Below are 12,251 nucleotides of genomic sequence, written 5' to 3'. Positions count from 1 at the left end.
TTTGGCTTACAAATACTAGCCCAACTTACTCTAGTTCCAGCTGCAAATGTAGTGCTATTTTTCCACAGAAACGCAGAGCACAACGAGTCAATTTTTTCATAAAATGCTTAGGCAGAGCAAAGACAGAACTCCAGAAGTTTACCATCCCATACACTACTGAGGATACCGGTTGAACTTTCCCTGCGAATGACAAAGTCTTGGCATTCCAAGAGTGCAATTTAATGGTGATGCGTTCGAGAAATGGTTGGAGAGTGGCGAAGCTGATTCTGCTAGGATTTAAAGGCAAACCCAAATACCTAGTAGGAAACGTTCCTATGCGGAACCCCGAGATATCACTGATCACAGAAGCTTCAATCTCAGAGTAACCCCCATTTTTTTCAGACTTTTCAAGATTCATGTCTAGGCCTGTCCACTCTTTAAAAACAGATGGAACCTTCTTAATACCTGATATGGAGTGCCTAGACCCATCAGAGAAAACCAGCAGGTTATCTGCAAAAAGCAAGTGTGTGATCCTTGGTTCATGACAGTTTGGGTGCACTCGAATGTCTCTTTCATCTACTGCTTTTCTACCAGTTTTGATAGCACTTCCATGACCAAGATAAAGAGGTATGGAGAGATGGAGTCACCTTGTCTCAGACCTTTATTACCGGGGAAGAAGCCAGCGAGCTTGCCATTGATGGCAACTGAAAAGCGAGGAGAAGTTATACACTCTTTTATCCAAGTGACAAATAGAGGAGGAAAGTCTTGGGCCACTAGCAGTTTCAAGATGAAATCCCAAGAGAGAGTGTCAAAAGCCTTCCTAATGTCCACTTTCAGCATACAACATCGCTGACAACGTGGGGATTTATATGTTCTGATCAATTCCGAGGAAAGAAGAACATTTTTACCCAGGCTTTGACCTTTAAGGAAAGCCGCTTGATTCTTGGAGATACAAGATCGCAGAATGGGTTTCAGTCTATTTGCTAAGATCTTCGTGATGACCTTGTACACTATGTTATAACAGCTGATAGGCATGTATTCTTGGAGTTTACAAGCTACATTAGATTTTGGAATCAGCACAATAGTGGTTGTATAAAGGTCCTTGAGTAAACGACCATTCCTGAAGAACTCCCCAATTGCAGCAATAACATCAGACCCCACACATTCCCATGATGATCTAATGAACTCTACTGGATACCCATCTGGTCCTGGACTTTTGTTCAGAGGCATTGAGAAGATTGTACCCTGAATTTCTGCAGCTAAAACATCCCTCTTCAAGTATGCTTGCTGAAGCTCTGAACTATTGAAGGTTAGCAGCTCTCTAAGACCAGCAACATCAACCGGGGAGAAAGACATGTCAGTCTCTCCAAGAATTCCCTGAAAATATGAGGCAGCATGCGCCTTTATATCAGATGTTTCGCCAATAAAATTGCCATGCCCGTCTTGGAGAAAGTGAATATGATTCCTCAAATTTCTTTGAGTTATTAACCGGTGGTAAAAGGCAGTGTTTCTGTCTCCCACATCTACCCATCTAACTCTTGACTTTTGTCTGTAGAACTTTTGCTATGCATTCAAAAGTAGGTTTAATGTTGCTCTTTCCTAATGTTCCTCACTAGCCACTACCAGGTCTGGCCTAGTAAGAAGAGCTCTCTGAAGAAGCCCCACCTTTCATGTTTGCTCCTTCACCCTTTGAGAAATACCGCTGAAGTTCCTTTTATTGAGGTTTCTCATCAGTGTCGTCCCAAAAAATTTTGAGGCTTAAAGCATGTAAAAAGTAGTCCGGCCTTTATAGTAAGTTAGCAAAACAATTATAGCAAAATTAGTTATGGCCTAAAGCCATAGGAAAGAAGATCATTAACTTCTCCTATGTAACCATTTGAGCTGCAGTTAATTTTGAAAAATATGGTGTATATTTTATTTTTCTAATATGTGGCCTAAAGCCATTGCTTCACCTGCTTTAATGCAGTTAGGGCCTGTTTTTCATATCTTTTTTCATCATTTTCATTGTCCTTACCAACTTGAACTGAGATGATCCCATGATAGACCCCATATTCCACGCATTAGAAACAACTGATGCATAGTCTGGATGGTCCATGATATAATGTAAGAACTTGAAAGGCTTCTTAAACGGTCATCTGACAGAGGAAATTTTGACAAGGAGAGTGATCAGATTGCCATGGATCCAAAAAGTCTGCATGTGAGCCTGGAAATCTTGTCGCTCATAGCTGATTTATAAGGCCATGATCGATTCTCTTTGAGATAGGGTTTTCCTCATTATTATTCCACCAAGTAAAAGGAACCCCTTTAGACTGAGCCTCAAAGAGTTCTGAGACCTGCAGAGCAATGTTCATGTCCTCCATATCAGCATCATCAATAACTCTTGTAGGATAACCGGAATGGTGTGAGAGTCTCAGAATCTAGTTAAAATCGCCTACAACCGCCCACATAGAATTTGACATGGCCGGTGTCCCATGAATCTGTTTTAACTCTTCCCACAGAGCCATCATCTCCCCCACCTCGTTAAAACCATACACAAAGGTGACTGTAAAGGTCAAACTCTGCGCCAAAATATGAATGCCACATGTAACTGCCTGACCAGAAGCCTTGTATATAAATACTGAGACCGAGGGGTCCCAAACCACTACGATCAACCCAGAATTATTTTACCCATAGTTCCCAAAAAACTTCCAACCAAACGGGATAGCTCTACGGATTCTGACTTCATTACTACTTTGAATATGCTTTTCAAGAAACGCTCCAAAAAGAGGTCTGTGAATATTAATCCAGTCTTTGACCATGTCGTGGCGTCGATCACTGTTCAGTCCTCTAACATTCCATGAAAAAAACATTGACATATTACTTATATGGATTTTTTAGCCTTGTGGCCGCTCTTCCTGCCGTAAACCAGAAAGAAATCATCGTCAGGAGCCCGACCAGACTGTTCATAATTTCCCACATCAGATGAGGCAATATCTCGCAGCATGTTACCACTCCCGGCCGCAGACCCTGGATCAAACTCTAATTCAAAATTATCTGGCATATCGTGACGACCAGCATCGCCAACCGGAGTTTTTATTGAGCCACCAACTGTAATGCCCTCGACAGGAGGAAGTATTGGCTCCTGAGCTACAGCAGGGACCTCCCCTTCTTCCACTGCAGGGATCACCCCTTCTTCCACTGCGGGGAAAACCTTCTCAATATTATCCTTTACTGCATCGAATACATGAGGGATCACTTTGTTAGCCACTTTTGCACGCCTCGGCCTGGATCTGTTTCTAGTCTGAAATCCTTCTCGAGCTGGACTCACTGATCTCTTCCTAGTGGAGTCAGATCCCGGCTTCGCGAAGCGGCATTTTGTCTGGAGGTAAACATACTTCTTACATAGGTCGCATTTCAGAGGCAGCCACGGGTAAGAAACTGAAATTTCATTTTCTTTACCATTCGAGAAGCCTGAGATTATCTTGTTTGGCAATGGTTTTGTCAAATCCACTTTCACATAAAGCTTTGCAACTTTAAAATTTAGCTTACGCTTTGTTTTGGGAGCAACATATATTGGTTTTCCCACAGCTGTAACAAGCCTACTCAGACTCTGCTTATTGAATAGCAGGCATGGTACTTCTCTGAGTTCAACCGGAATCACCGCAGATGTTATCGGAGCTTCCTCAGGAGTAAACTCTGGGGGACCAAGGAGCAATGAACATTGGGAAGCCTGCCACATTCCAACACGTACGACCTAGCAGCATCTCTCTTGTTTTGACGATTGAGACGCGCATCAAAAATTCTCCTTCACCAACGTTATGGACGAATATTCTACGACCAGCTCTGGCTCATAAGGCGTTAACAACTCCAATAATATGCCCCATTGTAGGCTAATCCCCATGAAATCTGGCGTAAATAAATTCTTTGAATTCCTCTTTCGCAGCTGTGATGTTCTCGTCCTGAATCAGAACAAATGCCACACCAGAGATATGTTCAGTGGAGTTCCTAGTTCTTCCAACTGACATGAAGCTTTAAGGAGACTAGTGTAGTTCTTGACTTCCTTAGCTTCAGTAGCGTCCCCAATGGAAGAAGCCTCAAGGGGAGTAACTGCCGCATCCAATACAGAGGCTGAGACCGGTACAAGTTCAGCACAAGCGTCCTCAACACTACGAGAGTAATTTCAACTTGAAAAACCGAGAACGATAGATCCATAGGACCCGTAGAACTGGGAGAAATGTCATCTACTGCAACTGAGCTTGAAGGATCCGAAGAGCCTAGAGAGCCTAGAAAAACATCTGCTGAGGCCTTCAGCGAGTCAACTGCTAGCGTCAACGGCGGGGATTCGTCCAATGGAACCATGGGAGTGGCTATTGCAGCATCAACGCAAGGAGCACCGGCGACATTGGATTTGTTCCTAAACGATTTTACGGTAGCAGCAGGTCTAGAGGCACCGAGAAGACGCGCCATCTTCGAGGACCCATGAAGGGAGTTTTTGTGTTTCTTCTTTGGAGGCATAGCCGGAGAGCAAGAGAAGGGGGGAGGTGAAGAGTTCTTGTTGGCACGACGTGAGGCCGACCAACGGCAGAGTTAGGGTTTCAGAAGCTTTATCTCCTATCGCATTTCCTATCGGGAGAGAGAAAAAGCCTCCTCACTGAATCTGTGGTTGTTTTTAACTATAGATCCGATAGTAGTAATATCTATATTATTAAAAGAGAAGTACCCATTTGAAAATGTTCTTATTTCATTAATTAAACTCCTTATTTTTTTACTTGTCTTTTTCAGTTGCATTTATGAAATATCCTAAAACGAATAAAACTGCCTAAAATATTACTTGTTTTTTCAGTTACATTAATGAAATATGCTTAAATGAATTTAAACTTCCTATTTTATTGTTTGTCTTTTTCAGTTACCTTAATGAAATATCCTTAAATAAATTTGGACATAATGTCATTTAATCAACCAAAAAAACTCATAATTTATCCTTACGTGCATAATTTTAATAATGGAGATTTTAAAAAACGTGCATCATTAAAATGTTACCTAAAACATGTAGCACTAGAACTCAGTTGTCATTTGCTAAATTTATGGTTTTTATTTATATTTTTTATTATTTAATTATAATATTTTCATTTTATATTCGAAAGATAAATGAATTTTCTTTCAAACAATATTTTTGAAATTTGTATTTTTTAAAAAATAATCAATTTAAATTGTTATTATCATTGAATATAATTATTTTGACATAATTTAAGTTTTCGTTTACATCAAAACTTATCATATTTTAGGATAATTTTAATTTAAAATGTAATTTTCATATTTTTCAAACAAATTCTAAAAATATTTTTTAAATATTTTGTTATAATTTTTTAAAAAAAATATTGAGTTGCACTTCAAATAAAAAGGTAAATATATTAAAAATATCCTAATTAAACTATGTAAAATTTAATATAGCTTTAAAGAAATGGTCAAAAAAAAATTACACATAAAAAAAAAATCATGATTTTTGTTAACTGGGTGGATCATTATTTATATGATATCGCACACGAAAGAAAATTTCTGTTTTTACAATTATCTAGTTAACTCTATATACTCATTTTTTATATTTTTTTATATGATATCACACATTCGTAAAAAGATAGATAGTTTAAGATGCAAAAAAAATATTTACTTAATGAATATAATATGAACAAATATTACAAATACATCATTTAATAAAATAAATAATTAAAAACCAAAAATTCATATCCGCGCTGGCGCGCGGATCAGGGTCTAGTTATTATTAAGAAACTAAAGTTATCATAATTACTAGTAGTAAATTAATAATACTAGTATCTTACAACATCTCCAAAAAGACACTTTATTATGAAGTTTCCAAAACTCTATATTAGAAGTTTAAAAGTGTTTTTCTCCAAAAGACTTAACTTATATCAATGATATTAAAACTCAGTGTCGATCTGAATAAAAAATAATCTTACGAAATAGACATCAAAACAACAACCATCTTTTGTTACATAAAAATTGTTTGGATAATATTTTGGAGATTTTGTAGGTTTTGGATCAAATTTTCATGACTACTAGTGTTGTAATATTTAAATTTGTGTAATAGTTATGTATTCATCTAATTTTTGAAAAGATTTTTTGTTGTTAAGTTTCTTTTGTACTGTTGTTGTCTAAATCTAGTTTTAAAATATTTTAAATCTTATTTTAAAGTTTCATTTAATTTTATGTGTAAAACTTAAATTTATTAAAAAAAATTGAAATTTATATGAGATATGAATTTTTTTAGTATTAATACGATAAACGAGAAAAATATTGAAAAATTATAAATGTGATGTGTAATTTTAGGAACTAAAATGAAAATAAAAATATGAAACTTCAAATATAGAGTTTTACTCCTCTTTGAAGTTTTAAAATTTCTTTTTGGAGAGCAAAAAATTTAGTATTTGAAGTCATAGAGTGTGTTTTGAAGACTCCTAGGCAGCTTCCAAAAAAAATCCAAAAAGCTAGGGGGTAAGTTATACGGCTCCATTTATAAACATGTGGGATTTATCAAGCTTTAATCATATTTATTGACTGAAACATCAATGACAGTGATCAAGTCACCAACTTGACTGCCCACCCATTTTTGCTAAAATCAGAATATTACCAAGAAAAATGAACTATTTAGGGGGGGTATTGAACCATATGATAAAAAGAGTGGCTAAAATTCGATTTATGAATAGTTGGATGGTTAGAATTTAAATAGTAAAAAGTGTCGCCCAACGGTAGGTTGCCTCACAACGGGTCTATCTCAAAAAGAACACCGACAGTGGACCTAACGGTAACAAAACAATCCTCAGAGTTGTAAAGAACTACGAGAATGCCATCGCCTCGTGACCTGTCCCTCGTACGCAAATAAGTACCACGAAAATTGCTAAAATTAGATTTATATAACCAAACAAACAAAACAAACATTTGTGAGTGATCTACAGATCTTCCCTCTAATCTTCCTCTCCTATCGCTGGATCTATAGATCTTCTCATCTCCCCCGAAGAAGAAGCCTTTTTTTCTCTGTGAAGTGCATTTAGGGTTTCGATCGGGTTTTGGTTTCTGGGTTTTTGTGATTCCAAGAATCGCCATTTTTTTTCATTGGTCACTGTAATTTGTTTATTGAGATCTCCTCTGAGATCATTCATATTAAAAAGGGTTTCTTTTTCTGGTTAAGGGTTTCAAAGTTGCGGAGTTTTGGATTTTGAATCTGAGGAAGACGATAGGGTTGTTGAGCGAACGGTATCCTTCCCCGGTTTGGTTTGGTTTGGTCTAACTTACTCTTCTTTAAAAACCACTCTGTTTTTTTTATCCTTCTTCTTGACGAACTCCTCTGTTTCGTCGAATAATCTGTAAAGACTCGACCTTTATTATCTATTTCGAAGAGGATGCAGCAAGTTCAAGGGAAGAAGGTTAGTCTCTCTCGCTCTGTTTCTCTCCAACTTTGTATCTGTTTCGTTGTTGAATCTGATTAGTTTTCCCCTGTTTCTTTTACTCTTGGTGATGATGCAAAACAGAGCATGAAAGAGATAGACTTTTTCACAGAGTACGGCGACGCAAACCGTTACCAGATCCTCGAAGTGATCGGGAAAGGAAGCTACGGAGTCGTATGCGCAGCCATCGACACGCACACTGGAGAGAAAGTCGCTATCAAGAAGATTAACGATGTCTTCGAACACATCTCCGACGCTCTCCGTATCCTCCGCGAGGTCAAGCTTCTCCGGCTCCTGAGGCACCCTGACATAGTCGAGATCAAAAGCATCATGCTTCCGCCTTCTAAAAGAGAGTTCAAAGACATTTACGTCGTGTTTGAGCTCATGGAGTCGGATCTGCATCAAGTCATCAAAGCTAATGATGACTTGACGAAGGAGCACCATCAGTTTTTTCTTTATCAGATGCTTCGTGCCTTGAAGTATATGCACACAGGTGGCTTTTACTTATTGCTTTCTCAAATTTTGGTATAGATATGATTAAACGGATTGTGTTTTGTGTGTGCAGCTAATGTGTACCATCGTGATCTTAAACCGAAGAACATACTGGCTAATGCGAACTGCAAGTTGAAAGTTTGTGACTTTGGACTAGCGAGAGTGTCCTTCAATGATACGCCTACCACAGTCTTTTGGACGGTTTGTCTCCACCTTTCTCTTGATTATTTATTCAGTTGTGGTAATCTCTCCAGTGTGTTTGAATGTACTTGTGTCTTTCTTTGTTTCAGGATTATGTTGCCACAAGATGGTACAGGGCACCTGAGCTCTGTGGCTCATTCTGTTCCAAGGTACTTGTGTTTGGTTGTGAATGTTACAGATATAACTGAGTTGCAGTTTGTAGATGCTCAAGAGTCAAGACACTGAGTTGCAGTTTGTATTCTTTTGTGCAGTATACTCCAGCGATTGACATTTGGAGCATTGGCTGCATCTTTGCGGAGGTGTTGTTAGGGAAGCCTCTGTTTCCTGGAAAAAGCGTGGTTCATCAGCTAGAGCTCATCACAGATCTTCTTGGCACACCAAAATCAGAGACCGTTGCTGGAGTATGTTTCATTTTTGCTTCCTCATTACCAAGTTTCTATTTTTGTTTGCTGGAGTATGTTCATTTTTGCATAAACTAATGATATATTATCTGTAACGCAGGTTCGAAATGAAAAAGCTAGAAAATACCTGGGGGAAATGAGGAAGAAGAGTCCAGTCCCCTTTACGCAAAAGTTTCCTAACGCAGATCCTTCAGCATTGCGCCTTTTGCAGAGACTGTTGGCTTTTGATCCAAAGGATAGGCCAACTGCTACAGAGGTGCCTTGCTTCTTTCCTTTCTCTTCTTGTTCATATCTCAGCTCCTCATGTGGTGATGTTAACATTGTGATGTTATTTGACAGGCGCTGGCTGATCCTTACTTTAAGGGCCTTGCTAAGATTGAAAGAGAACCTTCTTGTCAGCAAATCTCGAAGATGGAATTTGAATTTGAACGAAGAAGGTTAACAAAGGATGACATTAGAGAGCTGATATACAGGGAGATACTAGAATACCATCCTCAGCTGCTCAAGGATTATATGAACGGATCTGAAGGCTCTAGTTTCTTATATCCTAGGTTCTTACTTCACCTCTCAAAACCATTTTCTCATTTTTCATTTTCGCTGATAGATTGATTTTGGATATGGCAGTGCCATTGGTCATCTGAGGAAACAGTTTGCGTACCTAGAAGAGAATAGCGGCAAAAGCGGGCCAGTCATACCTCCAGAGAGAAAGCATACTTCACTTCCACGGTATTGTTTTCTCTTATGTGCAGAATGATTCAGTATGGCACTTGTGATTAATCTCTTCATGTTCATCTTTGTAGGTCTACCGTCCACTCCAGTGTAGTAAGCTCCAATGCTCAACCTGGCTTGAATGCACCAGACAGTCGACGTGTTTCTTTCGAGCCTTCAAGAAATGGAGTGGTTCCATCAACTTCAGCTAATCCAACTAAACCTTTACGACCTCCTCCAAGAGTACCATCTGCTAGACCAGGCCGTGCTGTGGAATCATCATCTGTAACTTATGCGAACAACAGGAACCTCAAAGAATCGTCCCATGATGCAAGGACATCTTACTACAGAAGCACAGTACCCCCTCCACAGACCGCATCTCCTAACGGTTTCTTCCATCCTAACACCATGAACCAAGAGAAGCGTGGTGGTGGTGGTACAGAAACTGCTTCTCAGCCAAAACCGCAGTTTGTCCCAACACAATGCAACTCCGCAAAGCCAGCTGAGCTGAACCCGAACCCTTATGTCGTCCAATCACAGCACAAGGTTGGTATTGATGCTAAGCTGTTGCAAGCACAATCCCAGTATGGTCCTGCAGGAGCTGCCGCTGTTGCAGTAGCAGCACACCGGAGCGTAGGCACGGTTGGGTATGGCATGTCTTAGAATTAGCAGTTTGTTGGTGTCAGGTGATTGATCCCCTCGTTAGTCGTTATGTAATGTAAGTATTATTGGATCAAGCCTGATTTGAACTCATCTGAGATTGTAATAATAAAAAAAGCTTCAGTTTTAACCTCACCAAACGTCTCTATGGGAAAGCCAAATGTGCTCTTGGAAACAGCTCTGCTAATCCTGGATCGACCAGGTGATTTCAGTTTTCAAGATTGGTCCCATCTCTCTGGGCTAATAATACAGAACAATGGCCAAACATTTGTTGTTGGTTCGTAGATATTCTAATCCGGAAACAATTGTCTGTCACACAACATTATTAGTATATTATAATACTCTTTTAAGGTTATGACTAACCAAAATTAGACATAATCGTCAAGCAGCGTATACTGATGACCACCATATATATGAGAAGTCAACGGACTTAAACAAGCCTCGATAGATTCATATTCCGGGTGAGTCTTATCGCTGTTAAAGAACGTGTGAAGCTCATGCTTGACCTCAATCCAGCTACTAGCTGCTGTCTTCTTCATATTCTGTTCTTTCATTGCGTCTCTAAGGGCAAAAACTCGTTCGTATCCACCGGCTTCCATATAAAGATTAGACATTAATATATAACCGCCGCTATGCTCTGGCTCTAGCTCATATAACCGCTTTACAGCCAATTCCGCCAGGCCTATGTTGTTCCCGTGGAGACGACAAGATGCTAATATTGACCTCCAGACAACAGGATTATCCCTCACAGGCATTGTTACTGCTAACTTATATGCTTCCTCTAGCTTCCCTGCACGGCCAAGCATGTCTATCACACAAGTGTAGTGATCACTTGTTGGGACAATGTTGTACACTGTCTCCATCTCCGCCAGGAACCTTCTCCCGTTGCTAACAAAGCCTGAGTGGTTACATGCTTGTAGCAACCCAACGAATGTGATTTCATCAGGTCTGACACCTGCTTCGCACATGCGCGAGAACATATCCAAAGCTAACTCACCGCAGCTCTGGACACCGTAACCGTTAATCATAATGTTCCAAGAAGCTGAGTCTTTATTCCTCATCGAGTCGAAAACCGTCTGCGCATCTCTCAAGTCCCCGCATTTCGCGTACATGTCCACCAATGAGTTGTTGATGAATTCATCATTGGAGTTTCGGTTTAAGAGTCCGTTGACGATCATGTAGCCATGAATCTCTCTTCCCTGGTTCAACGCAGCTAAACGACCGCAAGTGGGGAGAACTGTCGTCAGTGTAACGAGATCTGGTCTGATTCCGGAGCAAAGCATCCTGTTGAACAGAGCTAAAGCTCCATCATGATCACCACAGTAGTCATGAACACACAACACCGAGTTCCACGTAAAGATGTCTCTCTCGTTATCCATCGCTTCAAAGATCTTGACTGCTTCCTCTAGCCACCTACTCTTTCCATACATATCAATCAACGCATTCGACAAAACGGTTCCAGAATCAAACCCCGTTTTCACTGCGAGGCCGTGGATCGATCTACCGTTATCAACATCCGCTAACACGGTGAACGCTGACAAGACGCCGGTGATGGTATGCCTACTCAAGGCAACACCTTCTTCACGCATTTGACTAAAAACTCTCAAAGCATCCTCAAACTTATATATCTGAGAATAACCAATAACCAAAGCGTTCCAAAGCACACTGTCATCTCTGTCAGGCAATTCGTCGAACACCTTCTGCGCATCCTCCATCAACCTAAACTTCAAATAAGAACTCACTAACGCACTCCCTACATAGCGATCCGAATCAAACCCAAGTTTAAAAGCTAATCCGTGAACCTTCTTAACATCAGAAACCTCCATGGCATCACTTCCTTTAAGCAAACTAGGAAACGTATACTTATCGGGTAAAATTCCATTAGCTCTCATCTCTCTGTACATCTCAACAGCATCGTAAGGAAACCCATTCACAACAAACCCAGAGATAATCGCGTTATAAGCGAACACATCGCGATCGGATCCACCGGAGACGGTGATCGCGCGCCGCATGAGGCCGCACTTGGCGTACATGTTGACGAGGCTGGTGACGGCGCGAGGTGAGTCGTCGAGAAGCCCTTTTCTGACCATGAAGCCGTGTAGCTCCCCACCGGAAACGGCGTCGTTGCGCTGCGCGCAGCGTTGCAATGCGGCGATGCAGGTAGCGACATTGTGGTGCTCGTATCTCTTCGGCTGTTCTTCGATTCGCAAAGAGAGTGTGGAGTAGAAAGATGATAAAGCAGGAGGCTTTATAGCGGAGAAGAGATCTGGGTTTCGTGGGAGTAACCTCAGAGTTCCGATGGAAAATTTTTGAATCTGGATTCGAAAGAAGAAGACGGTCATGTTCTTGGCTCCACGATTTGAAATTGAGC

General features: G+C 40.2%; 2 protein-coding genes across 3 annotated transcripts; one reads left to right on the top strand and one right to left on the bottom strand.

Moving 5' to 3' along the window:
* The first annotated feature begins 6,877 nt into the window (after nucleotides 1-6,877).
* On the top strand, nucleotides 6,878-10,015 carry LOC106316983 (mitogen-activated protein kinase 19). 2 transcript variants are annotated; one of them, XM_013754859.1, is made up of 10 exons: nucleotides 6,878-7,227; nucleotides 7,344-7,397; nucleotides 7,503-7,911; nucleotides 7,984-8,111; nucleotides 8,201-8,260; nucleotides 8,363-8,512; nucleotides 8,613-8,768; nucleotides 8,852-9,063; nucleotides 9,137-9,238; nucleotides 9,313-10,015. In XM_013754859.1, exons 2-10 carry the CDS (start codon nucleotides 7,374-7,376, stop codon nucleotides 9,881-9,883), a joined length of 1,812 nt encoding a protein of 603 aa, XP_013610313.1. In that variant the 5' UTR covers nucleotides 6,878-7,227; nucleotides 7,344-7,373; the 3' UTR covers nucleotides 9,884-10,015. The 2 variants fall into 2 exon arrangements, with proteins under 2 accessions (XP_013610313.1, XP_013610306.1); XM_013754852.1 differs by having other exon boundaries at nucleotides 6,878-7,397.
* A 29-nt stretch (nucleotides 10,016-10,044) lies between these two features.
* Nucleotides 10,045-12,223, bottom strand: LOC106316973 (pentatricopeptide repeat-containing protein At3g14730). The gene has a single exon (XM_013754844.1). It carries the CDS (start codon nucleotides 12,220-12,222, stop codon nucleotides 10,249-10,251), a length of 1,974 nt encoding a protein of 657 aa, XP_013610298.1. The 5' UTR covers nucleotide 12,223; the 3' UTR covers nucleotides 10,045-10,248.
* Between the last annotated feature and the right edge of the window lie 28 nt (nucleotides 12,224-12,251).

Source organism: Brassica oleracea, chromosome C1, assembly GCF_000695525.1.
Source record: "Brassica oleracea var. oleracea cultivar TO1000 chromosome C1, BOL, whole genome shotgun sequence".
NCBI classification, from domain to species: Eukaryota; Viridiplantae; Streptophyta; class Magnoliopsida; order Brassicales; family Brassicaceae; genus Brassica; species Brassica oleracea.
The sequence above is the reverse complement of the archived record's forward strand: the minus strand, read 5'-3'. Positions and strand labels throughout refer to the sequence as shown.

What these genes read in the sequence shown, in the direction of transcription:
- LOC106316983 (XM_013754859.1), top strand. Translation starts at nt 7,374, where the DNA reads ATGCAGCAAGTTCAAGGGAAGAAG. An exon ending in GTGGCTCATTCTGTTCCAAG is followed by an intron (nt 8,261 to 8,362) that starts GTACTTGTGTTT and finishes TCTTTTGTGCAG; the next exon opens with TATACTCCAGCGATTGACAT. An exon ending in AAGCATACTTCACTTCCACG is followed by an intron (nt 9,239 to 9,312) that starts GTATTGTTTTCT and finishes TCATCTTTGTAG; the next exon opens with GTCTACCGTCCACTCCAGTG.
- LOC106316973 (XM_013754844.1), bottom strand. Translation starts at nt 12,222, where the DNA reads ATGACCGTCTTCTTCTTTCGAATCCAGATTCAAAAATTTTCCATCGGA.